The 17,473-nt window shown below is 51.6% G+C and overlaps 1 protein-coding gene across 1 annotated transcript; it reads right to left on the reverse strand.

The window, feature by feature from the left end:
• Positions 1-1,842: 1,842 nt before the first annotated feature.
• Positions 1,843-17,206, reverse strand: RNF169 (ring finger protein 169). Its single transcript, XM_079315426.1, has 6 exons — positions 16,849-17,206; positions 9,948-10,024; positions 5,594-5,740; positions 4,793-4,905; positions 4,055-4,154; positions 1,843-3,204 (listed from the first exon to the last, which is right to left on the reverse strand). Exons 1-6 carry the CDS (start codon positions 17,180-17,182, stop codon positions 2,014-2,016), a joined length of 1,962 nt encoding a protein of 653 aa, XP_079171552.1. The 5' UTR covers positions 17,183-17,206; the 3' UTR covers positions 1,843-2,013.
• Between the last annotated feature and the right edge of the window lie 267 nt (positions 17,207-17,473).

The following is a 17,473-nucleotide window of genomic DNA, read 5'->3' on the forward strand; positions in this document are numbered from 1 at the left end:
TAGGGAAGTCTGTTTGGGGCTCCAGGGATGAGCCGCAGAAAGGGGGCCTGTAAAAATAATTCTAAATCCAAATGCACCTGGGACGTGCACGCTGCAGCTCAAACTGTTGGGAAAAGCAGCACGGATTCCCAGTTAAAGCTGTGGCTTCCCCTCCTGAGCTCCGAGGGCAGATCCAGGCCAGCACTACTTCTCTCTGTGCTGCTCCTCTAGGTCCAGTCAAGGCTCCAAGTCCTTAATTCCCTTCTAATTCACAGCTGGACAGAGGAGCAGGTTTTGGTTTGGGTCAAAAGCTTCAAGCAGCACCTGGCGAGGCTGCAGTGCAGGAGAGGCCCAGAGTGCTGGGAAGGCAGAGCAGGCCAGCTCTCACCAGCCCAGGAACAACTTCAACCATCCAGTAGCTTGTGTGGCGAGGAGATACAGAGATAGAGATATATATTATGGAATCATTGCTATAAGATTTCTCAAAACAAAAGGGTCGATCTGTTGAAATATAGTATTTAAAATATATAAATTTTACCCAATAAAATATAAGATTTCTCTTTTCTTTTTTTTTTTTTTTTTTTTTTTTAATCCAGTTCAATTAGGAAAAAAAAGAAGCTGCCAGGGTCCTTACAGCGAAAAAGAAAACCAGTTCCTGTTTTCTTTTTGACTGTTTAAGATGGAGGGAGAAAATTCAGCTGTTTTTAGATAGAGGAAATTGGGCAATGCAGTTGTGTTAGATCAGATCTGCCTATTTGTGTGCACAGGATCCATTGGGAAGTTTGCCCCTGCCCTGTGCTCATCCCAAAAACACCCCTGGCACACGGGGCAGGACTGGAAATGTCACAAGCCCTGCCTCAGACAAAGGTGCCCGTGGGGCTGGAGGGTCCTCGTGAATACTCTGCAAGGCAGCTGCCAAGGACGAGCTGGAAGGGCACCCTGTGAGCTGCCTTACTGGGAATAATCCATGGAAATAACCCATGGGAGAGGGCTGGAAACGCCCAGAGGTGGCTGCCACATCTGGCAGAGAACAGGTGCTCCACCAAGGGCAGGCTCCAGCCAGCCCTTTCAGTCTGCAGCTGAGGCCAGGGGGCTGCAGAGGGCAGGGCAGCCCTTGGCACAGGCAGGCTCCTGTCACAGTGGCTGCCTGGCTGGACCCCTGGGATGCTCCTCTGCAGTGCAAGCACACGCCCTAGGTGCACTGAGAGAGCTCTGAACCGAGCAAGGGACGTGGCAGCTGGCAGCACGTCCCTCCACAAACTCCCTGGCCACCATCTCCCTTTCTTCAGTTCTGCAGGGAAGAACAGGAAATCCTCTTGGTTTGGAAAAGACAGTGCTCAGCGTGTGGGTGCTCCACCTGAGCTCTCTCCCCTGTCACAAACACGAAATTATAAATCCCTATCAGGTTTTCCAGTAAAATCCTTATTTTAGGTCTTTCTTTTCACTGCATTTGGCTTTCTGCTTCAAGAAAGTGATGAATGATCTGTGCTGCTGCTGCAGACAGTGAGATACATTCACTGGAAGTACTATGGGGGGACTCTGTTTAGGGCTCCCCAGGAGAAATACGGAGCATGGGCTGCTCCCCACAGAGGCTGACCCCACGACCAGAGGCAGCCTGAGGGAGAAAATGGGGCAGGCAGAGAGGAGAAGATAATTTTCTCAGATAATTTCCATGAGCAGAGCTCAGACTTCTCTTGGCAAGGGATGGTTCTCATAGCCCACGTCCCCTGCTAGCTGGGGATCTCAGGGGTGCCCACTGCGTGTGGAAGCCTTGCAGTGTATTCACAGGGATCACAGACAATTCCTTCAGGCCAACGGACCAGAGAGGACCGGAAGGCTTCTTTCTCATTCTCTCTCTCTATGTTTTTAAAATCTGAAAGGACGCTGGCTTCTCTCTGAACTGGACCTAGAAATGTCTTACCACCGAAATGAAAAAACAACAGCGTGGGTGGAAGCAGGGCAAAAAATAGTTTTGCTATAAGGTAATCTGATAACCCTCAGGGTCCCACAGAAAGGCAACATGGTCCAGCGGCGCTACTTGGCCCCCAGCGTGCTCTTGGAGCGCAGCAGGTAGCGATCGGCGCGGGCTTTCCGCCTGTCCACCGTCCTGTTCTCGCTGTCGAAGATGCTCTGCAGGTGCAGGGCCAGCCTCCTGTCCTCCTCCTCCTGCTGCAGCTTCTGCTGCGGGTTGCGGGGCTCGGGGGGGGCCGTGTCCGCCGCCGCGTGTCTCAGTCTTTTGGCGGAGCCCTTGTGCTCCAGGTGCTTGGTCTTGCAGCGCCGCTTGCGGCCCCGGCGCAGCAGCGGCGGCGGCTCCCCGAGGATGTTCTCCACGCAGCTGCAGGTGCTGTTCTGCACGTTGACCAGCTCGCTGTTGTTCAGGTACTTCAGCTGCTTCTTCCCCGACGCCTTGATGGGCACTCCCAGCGGGCTGTTGTCGGGCAGCGACGCGCTGACGCCCACGAGTCTCCTGCCCAGCATTTTCGGGCCGAGGCTAAGACAGGATTTGTCCATGAACGCATTCACTTTTAGGTCAGGGGCTTCAGCCACTCGCGCGTTTAGGGAGGCTGCGTTTGATCGCACGTCTGGTTCAGCAGCAGCGGCGTCGGCGCTTGAGGCCTGTGACCCTCTGCTCCTCTCAGTCCCTCTTCCCAGCTTCACTTCACTGACAGAAGGGAAGAAATCCAGCTCGGGGCGAGGCTCTCCCGCTGTGTCAGGTGGGAGGGGATCACCCTGCACTTGCTCTTTAGTGCAGCTGCTGGAGTTGGCGATGTCAGGAACCACGATGTCTTCCCCGGGCTCCGAAGCCAAGGACGTAAGGGTCGCTTTAGACAGAGTCTTTTTGATCTGACGCTCCTGAAATATCTGCTCCCACTTTTTCAGTATTCTAGGACTGGCCTCGTAGGTGGTTGGCTTCTGCAGGCTGCGGTTGAGGTTCCTGGGGGTGGATTTGATGATGAGGGGGCTCAGCACCCTGCCGTCGGGGAGCCGCTTCGGGGGCGTGCACGGGGAGCAGACGATGGGCTTGAAGTGGTTGAGCTCCTCGGAGATGCTGTCGTTGCTCTCGGGGCTGACGGAGCGCTCGGGCCGGTGCAGGGCGGGCAGCGAGCACACGGCGCCCAGCAGCAGGCGCCGCTCGGCCGTCAGCTCGGGCGCCGACAGGCAGCGGTGGTTCTGCGAGCACGCCAGCACCCCCAGCAGCGGCGCCGGCCCCGCCGCGGGCAGCACCTGCGGGGCAAGGCAAGGCTGGAGGGGCTGGGGCTGGGCAGGGACAGGGACTGGGGCTGGGACAGGGACGGGGACGGGGACGGGGACGGGGACAGGCACGGGGACGGGGACGGGGATGGGGACAGGCACAGGGACAGGCACAGGGACAGGGATAGGCACAGGGACAGGCACGGGGACAGGGACAGGGATAGGCACAGGGACAGGGACAGGGACAGCCAGGGCAGAACGGCACAACGCATGGCTGCTGTGCACAGCTGTCCCCAACACCCTCTGCTGCTCACAGCACTGCCACGGCTGACGTGGGACGTGAGAAGGTCTCCCTGCCCAGGGCAGGGCGCTGGATGACCTTTAAGCTCCCTTCCAACCCAAACCATTCTCTGATCCTATGGAGATCAGGCCTTTGGATTTTCTATAGTATGGAAGCGCCAATGTACCCTCATGTCAGGAAAGCAATGGGTTTTGCTGTTTAAACAGCTTTGGAGAGAAAGGTAAAGGAAGAGAACGTTATTTTCCTAAACTTCTAAAAGATTTTTCTTCCAGAAAAAGAAAAGGCTGGGGATTTAACCTTGTAAAGAAAATTAATTACCGAACAAAAGCCTAATGAAAACCCTTTCCATTTCCAATTAGCCTTTCCAATTAGCCTCCACAAGAAGCCTGACAGCTGTCTGCTTTTCTGTTTAGCAGTTCCTAACCCAGCAGGTTTTATTGGGAGCCGCAAGGAAGTGATTGGCCCTGTGGTGATAACACAGTGCCACAAAGCTCATATTTTATATCTCCAGATTACTGCTGCTGTGTAACCTCAGATAAGAACATTTACATGCAGGAACCTGTTTCCAGATGCTGCCTGTACCTTTGTTTTGGTGGCTGGGGCTGATCTCTGCCTGCTCTTGGATCTCTCCTGAATGGTGTCGTTGCAGCTCCGACTCCTCTCCACCTTGGAGGTTAAATTCCTGAAAAGCAGAGGGGTGAGAACAGGATTCCTAAGGTTTGTGACCTTAGGAACAGCCAGCTCAACAGCCCTGGCAGTTGCTGCCTGTGGGAGAGGCATCAGCCTTGGCAGCACTGGGCTGGCAGACACCCCCGTGCCTCGGGGAACAGGGATCCAGGAGTGCTGGATCTCTGCAGAGCCCTGGTCTGTGCTCACCTCTGCCCACGGCCCACCACGGCCTGAGCCCAGCCCCAGCGAGGAGCTGGAACCCCTTTGCCTCTCATGTGGAAACACACCTGCCCCTTCAGCTGCTTCCACTGCCTCAAGCAACAGCTTCCCAGGGAAAAAGCTGCTTGGGGCTGATGCTATCCCTTCATATCTCTGCTGGAGAAGGAACCAGCACTCTGGAGTTCACCCTACAGAATTTTGATTTCTGACTAATAGTTTAAATCTACTGGCAATGATTTTTCTCCTTCCTGGGATGAACATTAACTTCCAGGTAGAAAGTAATCAGACAGATACCACATTCTACCAACGAGTCTGCTCTGAAATTCCAGAAAAAAAACCAGCTTCTTTTATAATGGAACCATCATTTGATTAGAGCATCACAGGTGGGAAGAACATCTTTAAGGGACATTAAACAAAGCCTCAGCATCTTACCCTGAAAGGAAAGCAAAGGAGTAGGCACTGGTCTTGGAAACAAAAGCTGAGCGATGGGTTGGCCGGCCCTGGAATGGTTCCTCGTTCTCGGAGTCCGAGAGACGCTCCGGAAACTGAAGCCAATCAAGGGAGAGTTAGCTGACATGCACAACAGAAAGAGTAACTTGGAAAATAAAGCTCCTGCAAAAGGGTTAAAGATCCCCACGTCCCCCATTTCTGATTATACTGACAGGACATAAGGCATAAATAATACAAATATAAGCACACAGCTCCTATATATAGCTGTTAGTCATCAAATAAAGTGATTTATTGATCAAGAAAATGTGGGGAAATTCTACAGTACAGGTTACTACAGGGTGTTGGTTACTCAGCCCCCATGGACCAGCCTATCAAGTGGAAATTTTAAGAACATTTCCTGCAGAGCCTCCCAAATGAAATGGGCAGAAGTCAGCATAAAGAATGTGTTGAACTTCAGTTGTAAAAGTTCACTGTAGAAGATTCATGGAGAAATGTTCGTGGAAATGCACACAAGGCTGAAGACCAAGGACATCCCCAAAGCTGAGGGGATCTGCTGTGTTAGGAAGAGTCACACAGGAGAGGGTAAAACAGGGGACAAAAACCTCTAGAAGAACATCTGCAGACATAACAGACCTTAGAAGACAGTTCTCATTAACAAGGATCTTTATAATCTGCCAGCTCATACCCTTCATGAGCTATTTAAACTCAATCAAGGAATCCTGGAAAGCCAAAGAATGAAAATTTTGTTATGTGGATGGGAAGGAGAAGCATGAGCTCACTTACAGAGTCTTGGTTCCCTTTCAACACTATAGATTCATCTTTTTTCTGCTGTTCCTCCATTTTTCTTTTCCCTATGTCCATGTCATCTAGAATGAACTTGTGAATCAGATCCTCAGACGTCTTTTCTTCTTGTAGTTTCTCTTCTCTCAGCTGGAAATAATGATAATAGAGGTAGAGTAGTTATAATTTTAAGTCATACACTTACAGATTGGCAAGACAAGAGGTTGGTCACATCATTTAATTTCATGCCTTCATTTCTCTACTCCAGGGTAGAGCCACTGCCTCTCTCACAGTAATGAGAAGACTGGTTTGCTCCTACACCACATTTGTGTTTTATACACAAGTACCATGTATTTTATCTTCTTTGCAGAACAACAAAGCAGTGTGAGGCCCAGGGCTGGAGAAAGCCTTCTCTGCAACTGTATTTTCTAAAATAGACAGACAAAAGCTTTTCTCTACTTGTAGGTAGAGAAAATAAAAAGGTGCAAAATTAGTTTCAAGCAAGCTGTGATATTTCAGTTTTAGCCTTCCAGTGGCCTGACATGCAGCACACAGAGTTTGGCAGACACATAAGCAGCATCATCTGAAATAAAAGGTGAGATGCAGCAATTCCCAACTGAAAGCTACACGAGAGGTGAAATGCCATTGTTTCACCAATGTTGGGATGGAGAGGATCCAGAGAGGCACCTTGCCCCTGAGAGCTGACTCCAAGCTTGAATTCAGTTTCAGACACAGAGAAGTGCAAGGGAATGCCAGGATCTGGGACACAAGGTGCACGGACTCTGACTCTGCTGCACTATTTTGCTCCTCACCTAAGGAATCAAACTCCCCTTTTCTGCCAGGACTTTTTTGGGGTTTTTTGGGTTTTATTTGCAGACATGCTATCAAAACCAACACCACTCCTTTTCTCCTTGTTTCCACCACCTGAGCAGCTTGGCAGAACACAAGAGAACACCACCTGATTGTCCCTGCCCCTCTCCCTCCACCACTCAGCCACTGTTCCAGCTTGTGTCTTGCCTCTGCCTCAACTCAGACACAGCCCAGGAATACTCTACAAGGATCTGCATAGGGAACAATCCTCCCTCCTTCCTCCAGCCACCCCCCATGCAGAAGTTACCTGGACCTGTGACTGACACATCTTCACCCTGCTCATGAATCACAGGAATTCATATCCCTGGGTTTTTCCTCATATTTGGGCACAGGCATCTCAGGTGCTTCAGGAGATCCCTAACTCAAAAAGGCACTGTGGGATGATGCAACAATTCCTCATTCTGCCAAAAATATTTAGTGTTTTTCTTCCCTGCTGCAGGAGGGGGAAAACCCTAAAAGTATGGACATAAGGATGGTAAAGAAAACAGAGCTCAGGAGGCATTACAGGAAAAGCACATTGTGATTTTCAAACTGGAGAGACCCGAATCCTACTGAATCCAAGCTCCCAGAGATAAGGAACAGAGAATCAAGGAGGAAAACAATGAGGAAACAAGGCAGAAACCAGGAAAAACTCCACTGTCTGGCTGATTGTGGGTGTTCAGCAAATACTTTCAAAGACTGGTTTGACTCCTTGCTTAGAGTTGTTTTAAGATGTATCTTTAAATTCCTCATCTATTAATAATCTCAAGCAATAACTACAACAGTGTCTGACTAACATAGATTGTGACCACATGATGCAGACATGATGAATAGTCTGCTCTAAGTCAACAGCATTGCTGCCTTTTTTGAAGCATCTGAAAAACAAATTCACATCAAGATTTATCATAAAGTGTTTTTTGTTTTTTTCTTTTGGCTGACTGAAATACTACCCAGCACTACTGAATTTCTCATGTGGAAGAAAGTTATACAGAAAAATTCACTGGCTAAATTATAAATCCAAAGACACAAGAACAAGTAACAACACACAGGAATATTTAAGGATTTTGGGGAATCCATGGCACACTTAGTGTGAGGTACTGACAACGAAGCCAATAAAGCAACAACATTAATCCTAATTAATAGGATAGAAAAAAGAATTTAGATCCAGAACTAAGGTTGAAAAAAAAAAATCAAAATTTAATTATAAAATCTGTACTAATTACAAAAATAATAATTTGAAGTAGCCTTAATGCAAATTGTCTCCCAGAGAATTTCCTCCCAGGCATGGCAATGCTGTGCTGGGACAGGAGAACAAGAGTCTGACAGAATGAACCCTGGGATAACTCATGATAACTCTGATAACTCATGTTATCAGAGCAGCACCTCTGAAATGCTAGATGCAGGACCAACAGCTGCTGTGACCAGCACAGTTAGCAGAAAATGCATTTGAGTCCTTTGGATACTGTAACTGCAGGGGAAATGAAATGCTGCACAAGCAATTGATAAATGGCCACTCAAGAAAAGCCCACTTCAGAACCACCTCTCCTGACAGGAACATGCATGTGCAGCAGTGTGGCCAGCTCACACAGTTTGGGATCCTGTCTGCCCTGCACTGTGCTGCCTCTGGGAGGATGCATGTCAGCACATGCCTCAGGTGGGAGTCTCCCTCCCACTCTGAGTGCTCACAGGCAACAGACTTGCTGTGATAGGAAGACAGCTGGACAGGATGAGTTAGGGTTTTAGCACACAGAAAAACATAAAATGCAAGAGCATCGAGGGCACTAAAGAGGAAAACACCACCTCTCTGTCCTGCACAGACAGCAAATATCTAGCTCATTCTGAAAGCCAGTGGAGAAAAATCAGCTGTGAGATAATCCACCTCAAATAAAATCTCTTCAGTACATAATTATGGTACCACTTTGTTTTCAACTGCAAGAAGTGGGGAAGCAGGTCGAGAGTTCAGATACGTAAACCAGGTCACATCTAGGGGATGGAAAAAGGTTTGGCAAGGCTCCTCTCCCCTCCTCAGGAGGGAAGCCCAGGTCATCCCCACTGCACAGGCAGGGCAGCTGGGATTAAACCCTGTGTCTTGAGACATGGAAGGAAACCCAATCATATACGAGCTTAGACTCCCAAACCCGAGCTCCTGTCTCCTCCTGCCTACCTCAGAAGCTCAGGGATACCAAGAAACTCTTGGTGAGTAGCAACAGTCACAGTTTTGCTTCCCTACAGGAGGGTAGAGCCAGATGAGCCAGTCTCGCAGCCAGGTAACAAGTGACAGGACAAGATGTAACAGCACCAAGATGCACCAGGGGAAGTTTAGGCTGGGTATCAGTCTAATGGTGAATTCCTTCCCTGAAAGGGTAGCCAGTCATTGGCACAGCAGCCCAGTGGAGTCACCCTTCCTGGAGGGATTGAAAAGCCATGTGGCTGTGGCACAGAGGGGGACATGGGATGCTGGTGGCCCTGGCAGTGCTGGGGGAACAGTCAGGCTCCATTTCAGAGGGCTTTTCCCATCTAAACGATTCTGTGGTTCTGTGCTGATTCTACCAATAAGGAAACACTGTGACTGCATCATCAGCTGTCATTTTTACCAGCAGAATTTCAGTGCCATTTGCTGTAGGATGACGATTCACAGAATCTCCTCCCACCCAGCTCTTTCAGCTGAGCTTCACATAAAGCAAGTTTGAGCTGGCAGGGGGAAGAAACCCATCTCCCATCTGGCAGGGAGCAAGAAGGGGAAGGCAGCAGGCTGAACAAGAACAGGACAGAAACACACCCAAATGCCAGAAACATGATAAAGTATTTCCCTGTGACTGGATGGGCAGTGAGAAGTGTTTGCATTGGGCTGTACACGGTATCTTTTTGCTGAAGTCAAACTTTACATGTAAAAAACTTTTCAGCTGCAGCCTAACCATGCTGCAAATATATTTCCTTAAACCTGACAGAGAATTGCTGTTGAAAATGCCACAAGTGCTACGACTTTGCACACAGTGTCCCTGCCTTCCTGGCAAGGCACATCAGCTGAAGAAGAGTATGCAATTCCTAAGATCAGTTAATGAAATAGCCAGCCAAAGCTATCACAGTAACCTGCAGTGACACCGCCCATCAGTAAAAACAGACAGCTCTAGTTTGGAATAGTTTGGTTTTGTTTTGTTTTTGCTTGGCTTTTTTTTTTTTTTTTTTTTTTGAGGAAGAGGATGATTGAGGAAAAGGAGATGCCTTATGCTGCAAAAGCCTTTATGGAATTACATCCACAACCAAACAGTCACTCCAAAGAAGGTGCACTTCCATGTTCTGGAAGGCAGACTAAGACAGCAACACTTTGCTTCTACATGCTCAGTTACAGCCATTTCCTGAACTGGCTGAACAGTATAAAGAGAATAAATGACCTTTGTTATAAAACAGGAAAAAAAAGCCCTTCAGGCTTCCCTACAGGTAGGATGGCATTCCTGCAGGAAATCCAACTTATTCTGGAAGAAAAACCACAATTACTCAAAATACTGACCTTCCTTAGCTGGTTTTCATATTCTTCTCGGAGTTCTCCCGTTTTGCTTAATTTAATGGGTGCTCTGAATATAAAATCTAGAAAGGGAAGAAAAAGGAAATACTTTTCAGCGCAGGATAACCGGTGTGGGCCATTATTTCCCAAAAAGGGTGAGATCTCCACAGGCGGCACAAGAGCCTCTGCAGCACTTTTCTGAACCCCAGATGTTTATATTCCTGCAGTGCTATCACAGCTCTGTTTAACATACAGGAACATCGGGAGGAGGATGGCCGAGCAATCCCACTTTGCACTTCCCGAGTTCCCTTTGAGACTCTCAAGAGTCCTTGACAAGCAGTTAAGCAATCAGGGAGCACTGGGAGGATGTAAACACAGGGGTGAAGTAACGGCCCGGAGATGTCACAGGGAACCCGAGCCCCGGGAATGAAGCCAGGCTTTAGGCACAGGGAATTGGAGTCCCGGGAATGAAGCCAGGCTTTAGGTCCTGCTGCAGGCGGACACCCGGGCTCAGAGGCGGCAGCAGCAGCAGCGGCACAGCCCGGTCTGCCAGCCCTGCCCTGCCCTGCCCTGCCCTGCCCTGCCCTGCCCTGCCGCGTCCCCAGCGCCTCCCCCGCATCCCTCCCCGAGCCGGAGCCAGCACCGCCTTGCCGGGCACTCCCGGACACTGCTCTGACAGCGGGCAGCATGCTCTGCCCGGCAGAAATTCCCTGCCCTGCTCCCACTCCCTCCCTCTCCCTCGGGAACTCAGAGAGCAGACTGGCACAGGATCATGGCTTAGCTTCCATCCCCGGAGTCTGTTATTCCCGAAGGAGTCCCTTGCTTCCATCAGCCTCAAAGCTCTCTCCCACTTCTGTGCAGTGCAAGTCTGGGCAAGCTGCACTTCAGCTGGAGGAGCCTGGAGGGAAAAGGAAACAACCACAACAAAACAACAACCCCTGGACAACCATCCCGGCTCAATCCATATCAGTATTCCAGGCAGGGTGCAGCACAGTTCATCATCCAACGTGCTACGGTCAGGATGGGACAGGTTCGAGCAAGGAGCAAACATCAGGGGCACTTCCTTTTCCCACCCTGCTGAAATTAAAGGATATAAACCAGCAGCTCCACCACGTTTTCACAGAATCCCAAGATTATTTAGGCTGGGAAAGACATCTGAGACCATGGAGCGCAATCTGTGCCCAACCCCATCCTGTCATCATCCCAGAGCACTGAGTGCCCATCCAGTCGTTCCTTGGACACCTCCAGGTGTTCCTCGGGACACCTCTGGAGGCATCCCCAGCCATGCCTGACACCCTTTCAGAGAAGGAATTCCTCCTGCTTCCCAAAGCGAGCCTCCCCTGGCTTTACAGACTGGTGAAACCCTGTTAGCAGCTGTCCTGTTTTCCCCTGGCTTCCCTTTCAAAGTTCTAGGGAGCCCTGTATCTTCCTCTGGCCAGTGAGGGCAGTGCAAACTCGCAGCCCCTGAAGCTGGGAACAGGCAATGCTGCCAATGCCAGAGCTGCACAAATCACAAAGCATTTCTTTAATATTCGCTCAGAGGGAGAAAAATCATCTCATGTAAGCAAACGTTAAGCATGCAGGTTATAAAGCCTTTTTTCTCATAAAAGAGCTGCTATTTCCTCTCACTCACATGCCTGCACGAGCCAGGCTTGTTTTTAAAGGAAACCATCTCAAGTGTCCCTACACGTGTGACAAAAATCCCAGGCAGGGTTGATGCTGGGGAGGTCAGGCTGCATTCCCTGCTCCTGCTCCCGCAGCCAGCCACGCTGGAAACCTTCCACTGGCTTCCCAAAGTGTTTTTTCAATTGTGTCCTTGAGCGGTTCCAGCTCTTTGTGAACTTTATCAAGCCGAATTTCCACTGAGACGGTCCGAGAGCAGCAGCACTCTGTAACTCGCCTGCAGCAAATTGCAATTACTTCTCAATGTTTAAGGCTTGTCTCCAGAGCTGGAAAGGTGGAGCTCTCCCCTGCAGGGCATGAGCTAACCCAAGGGAAACACGCACCAGGAAAGATGAGCCACGTCAACTCCCTCATTTCTCACTTGGGTTCAGCAAGCCGGAAGAAATCTTAAATAATGGAGTAACATTTGTGTGTAAGTTGCAGTGGTTGAACTAAAGGGGTCCAACATCAAGTGGAGGCAACTTTAATAACAGTATCTTTATGTATCAACTTGTACATTTTACAGGTGGGTCAAAAAGAGATGATACCCCGAATTTCCAACTCTGTACAGAAGAGATGAAACCAAAAATGTATGTATATCTGCATTTCACAGAACTCCAGATGGGTCAGGCTGGAAGGAACTGCTGTGGGTACCCCGGTGCCACCTCCCTGCTCCAGCAGCACCATCCCAGAGCACAGGATTGTGCCAGAGGGCTTTGGAATACCTCCAGTGAGGGAGACTCTGCAGAGGGCAGGAGTTCTCCCTCCTCCCAGGCTGCAGCTGGGATGCTCCTTGCACACCTGGTGAGAGCACTGAAACAGTCACAGTGGCAGGATCAAACCCAGCATCCTGCTTTTTTATGCTGGCAGACAAGAGTTGCATCCTATTGTGCTCAGTCTTGGAAAAACAACTGATTTCTGCACTATTTGAGGGGACAAAAGATTTTCTAATTATTTAACGCTGGTTTTCTTTACAAGAGGCATCTGACTGGCAGCCTCCATGCCCTGGAATGATTCCATCCTTCCACGCCAGCTCGGAAGTGTGCCTTACCCCATGGAGCCACACACTTTACACTCACTGCCAAAAGACTCAGGAACCTCCATCTGGTGAATTCAGCAACACTAAAAGTAAAGCTGAACTGGGTTCAGCACCCTCCTGCTCTGTCTGTCCTTCAGAGGCTCCTGGGCTTTGCCAAACCGATGCCTCCAGCAGCAGCGAATCCCCCTCGCCCCCACATTCCATGGAAACTTTCAACAGGCTTTGCAGCTTCCATCTCCTTTGAGCTTTTGACTACTTTTCCTTTTAACTCCTGGCAGTTAACACTTGCAGCTGAAGATGAAATCTTTAATGTTTTCAAAACATAAAACAAGAAGTTAGGAATTTCCTGACCCTAGCACAGGTGTAACCACTACTCAACTGGAAAATTATTTTCCAAGAGTTAATGATTCACTGCATGACTCTTACACTGACCACTGGGGCTAGCTCTGGGTCTGGTCCTAATCACTCTCTTCATTAATGGCCTGAATGGCAGATTTAAAACAATTTAAGTATTGTGGAGTGCTGGAGAGAGGGCAATGAGGAGAGATGGAGGTGCGAGCCCTCTGACAGCCTCGTGGCACAGCTACCACCCCCAGAGAGGCACCCTGTCCTACCTGTCTAGGAAATCTTAGATTCAACCCATCCCACTAGCAATACAACACTGTGACTAGGAGGAGAGAAGAGACGGTGTCAGTTTTAGTCAGTTTGATGTGGAGAGCAAATCACTGCTTTTCCCGAGACAGGGAAAGGCTTCTTCAGGAGTGCCACTTCCCAAGCTGCAGCACTGTGGTCCTGAGACAAAAACCAACTAGTGACAGGCTACAGAACAACAGAAATGACAGGAACTGAAGGAATCATCAGGAAATGCTCAAGAACTAGACTGGTTTGGTCCAGCGGGGAAAGGGGAAAACCACTGCCAAAAAAAGACTGGGAGGAAGGAGGGGGAAGTCATTTTACGAGTCTGGCAAAAACACGCCACACCTCTTACAAGAGCACCACTTATTGATTGTTATGAATTGCTACTGGGCACGGGAGAAACAAAAGAAATCTGACTTCTGAAATGTGGATGTGCTTATTCTCTCACAAGGCTGAGCACCTCACTGCAAACATATTCTGCTCCTTCTGGGCCCACCGAATCCTCAAACACACACCCGCAGTCTCCAGGACTCCCATCTGCTGCTCCTCTCTGTCTTCCAACAATTGCAACATGCAACTGTTTTAATAGAAGAAACCTCACTTACCAAAGCAAGGCTTGGACTTTATACCTCTTGGGACAGCTAGTGCAGAATCCCCAGCTCCAGCCAAGGTCTGAGAGCTCCTCAAACCCACTATTATGGAAGAATCCCAAAGGGAATCACAAGAACTGGGACAGGAAACCACGATTAATTAGCTGGTTTAAGCTAGAATAAACAAGGTATGTCAAGTGATCATACAGAGTAGTTTTAAAGATTCTGCACATTTTAAGTGATTTAATTAAACACTCGAGCCACAGTTTCTCTGAGCAGCGTCTGCCAGGGCCTTAGCACCTTTACAGGGAAGAATTTCATCCCAATATCCCATCTAAACCTGCCCTCTGGCAGAGGGAAGCCAACCCCCTTTGTCCCACACACATCTCACAACTCAGGACAAGCAGAGAATCCAGTCAATTCTACTTTAAGAAGCCCAGCTAAGACACTGCAGAGGCATTCCTGTGTTGTGGCTGGATGCTCTGATCGCAGCTCAGCTGGGCCATGTGAGCCCATTCAGCAGAGTGGCAGCTCTGCCCTGGAGCCCAGACTGGGGAGTTCCCTCCTCCGGAGCAGCTGCTCCCAGCGCTCAGCTCTGCTCCCTCTGGACTGCCCATCTGTTCACTGAGTCAGCAAATCCTGAAGGCTGCCTAAAGCTCTTCCAGGTTAGTGGGGTTAGTGCAAACCACCAATTTAAGCTGTTTAAGCTCATCCTGCCAATTCTTCCCACAGCCAATTAGAGGGTGCTGACACAAGCATGAACCGGGAGACCAGGAACACGCTGGGAAAGGAACGGGCTGGGCTGAAAGGATGTTTATCTGGAGCTTAAATCCTTGCTTGCTCTACAGGGCTCCCCTCAGCGCTGCTGTGCTGCTGGATGGGCACTGCTGCAACACCTCTCCAACCAACAGATTCCAGTGCATCCCGAGTTCTGGCAGCAGCAAGGTGGGCATCTCCAGCAGCTCCCACCGGGAAAGAGAAATGCCACTGTCTCACACAAGGATTGATTTTGAAGGGAACACGGGGAGCAGTTTCCTAGGAGTTGAGGAAGACACCAAGCTTTGGAGGCAGGGAGGAAACGTGCCATAAAAAGCCATGAACACAGGGATGAAGAACTTTATGTCAACAAAGGACTAGGACTTGCCATGGTGCAAAACCCTTCCTGTCTTGATGCAGCACAACCTGCCCAACTCCTGGCAGCGCTGTTGGAACTGTTCACTATCAGGGCAGGGTTATCATAAAAACACCCGAGGAACAGGGGAAACATCCCCAGCCGGGCATCCCCTCCAAGGGATGATGCTATCCATCCCTCCACCTCCTGATGGCACAGAGCAGCCCCAGTGCCCCCTCCCGGCTTGGGCTGAGACCCCAAACTCATTGCAAAACCCGAACTGGCCAAATCCCCTGGGCTGAGCCCTGAACTCATTCATGGCTACATCCCCTAAAGCTGAGCCCTGAATCACCACACGTCCCCTAAAGCTGAGCCCTGAATCACCGCACATCCCCTAAAGCTGAGCCCTGGACCCATAGCACGTCCCCTAAAGCTGAGCCCTGAATCACCGCACATCCCCTAAAGCTGAGCCCTGGACCCATCGCACATCCCCTAAAGCTGAGCCCTGATCCCATTGCACATCCCCTAAAGCTGAGCCCTGGACCCATCGCACATCCCCTAAAGCTGAGCCCTGGACCCATCGCACATCCCCTAAAGCTGAGCCCTGATCCCATCGCACATCCCCTAAAGCTGAGCCCTGGACCCATCGCACATCCCCTAAAGCTGAGCCCTGATCCCATCGCACGTCCCCTAAAGCTGAGCCCTGGACCCATCGCACGTCCCCTAAAGCTGAGCCCTGATCCCATCGCACATCCCCTAAAGCTGAGCCCTGGACCCATCGCACATCCCCTAAAGCTGAGCCCTGGACCCATCGCACATCCCCTAAAGCTGAGCCCTGGACCCATCGCACATCCCCTAAAGCTGAGCCCTGGACCCATCGCACATCCCCTAAAGCTGAGCCCTGGACCCATCGCACATCCCCTAAAGCTGAGCCCTGATCCCATCGCACGTCCCCTAAAGCTGAGCCCTGGACCCATCGCACATCCCCTAAAGCTGAGCCCTGGACCCATCGCACATCCCCTAAAGCTGAGCCCTGAATCACCGCACATCCCCTAAAGCTGAGCCCTGGACCCATCGCACATCCCCTAAAGCTGAGCCCTGGACCCATCGCACATCCCCTAAAACTGAGCCCTGGACCCATCGCACATCCCCTAAAGCTGAGCCGTGATCCCATCGCACATCCCCTAAAGCTGAGCCCTGGACCCATCGCACATCCCCTAAAGCTGAGCCCTGGACCCATCGCACATCCCCTAAAGCTGAGCCCTGGACCCATCGCACATCCCCTAAAGCTGAGCCCTGAATCACCGCACATCCCCTAAAGCTGAGCCCTGATCCCATCGCACATCCCCTAAAGCTGAGCCCTGGACCCATCGCACATCCCCTAAAGCTGAGCCCTGGACCCATCGCACATCCCCTAAAGCTGAGCCCTGGACCCATCGCACGTCCCCTAAAGCTGAGCCCTGATCCCATCGCACGTCCCCTAAAGCTGAGCCCTGTATCACCGCACATCCCCTAAAGCTGAGCCCTGGATCCATCGCACATCCCCTAAAGCTGAGCCCTGATCCCATCGCACGTCCCCTAAAGCTGAGCCCTGGACCCATCGCACATCCCCTAAAGCTGAGCCCTGGACCCATCGCACATCCCCTAAAGCTGAGCCCTGGACCCATCGCACGTCCCCTAAAGCTGAGCCCTGATCCCATCGCACGTCCCCTAAAGCTGAGCCCTGTATCACCGCACATCCCCTAAAGCTGAGCCCTGGACCCATGGCACGTCCCGCCGTGGCCCCGCCCGCGGCCCCGCCCCGGCCCGCGCCCCCCGCCCCTCCCGGTCCGTGATGGGGGCCCGCAGGTGCCGCCGCCGCAGCCGCACCTTGGTCCGGCGGCCGCTGCTCCCCGGCTGCTGCTCCGGCGGCCGCGGTGGCTGCGGGCTCGGGCTGCCGCCGCCGGGCCCGTGTGGAGAGGCGGCTGCGGCACAGCGGGCAGCAGAGGCCCGGGCCCTGCGGGCAGCGCTGGAAGCAGGAGAGGCAGAGCGAGTGGCGGCAGGGCGGCGTCACCGCCTCCGCCGGCGCCTGCCGGCACACCGGGCACTCGGCCACCGACAGCACCGCCGCGTCCTGCTGCTCCTCGGCCGCGGGCCGGCCCCGCCGCCGCCGCCCCCGCACCGCGGCCCGGCCGCCGGCACCCGCCGCCGCCGCCGCCGCCATCTTCCCACACTTTGAAGGGCCGCGGCGGCCCCGCCTACCCACATAATTCATGAGGGAACGCCCCCCGCGGGGCGGAGTAACGGGCGCCGCGCGCGCCGCCGCCGCCACGCCCCTCATGAATATCCATGAGGCGGGAGGCAGCGCCCCCTGGCGGCCGGCGCTCCTCGGTGGGACGGGCAGATCGGGGAATCGCAGATGGGATACAGGGATGGGATACAAAGACACAGGGATACAGGATACAGGGATGGAATACAGGGATACAGGGATACAGGGATACAGGGATACAGGATA

Source organism: Erithacus rubecula, assembly GCF_903797595.1.
Source record: "Erithacus rubecula genome assembly, chromosome: 1".
Lineage (NCBI taxonomy): Eukaryota > Metazoa > Chordata > Aves > Passeriformes > Muscicapidae > Erithacus > Erithacus rubecula.

Excerpts from the sequence above, each read along its gene's own strand:
- RNF169 (XM_079315426.1), bottom strand. The coding sequence starts at position 17,182 with ATGGCGGCGGCGGCGGCGGCGGGTGCCGGCGGCCGGGCCGCGGTGCGG. Across the intron at positions 5,741-9,947 it reads ATGAAAACCAGCTAAGGAAG|CTGAGAGAAGAGAAACTACA; the intron begins GTCAGTATTTTG and ends CATTATTTCCAG. Across the intron at positions 4,906-5,593 it reads TGAAAGGGAACCAAGACTCT|TTTCCGGAGCGTCTCTCGGA; the intron begins GTAAGTGAGCTC and ends GATTGGCTTCAG.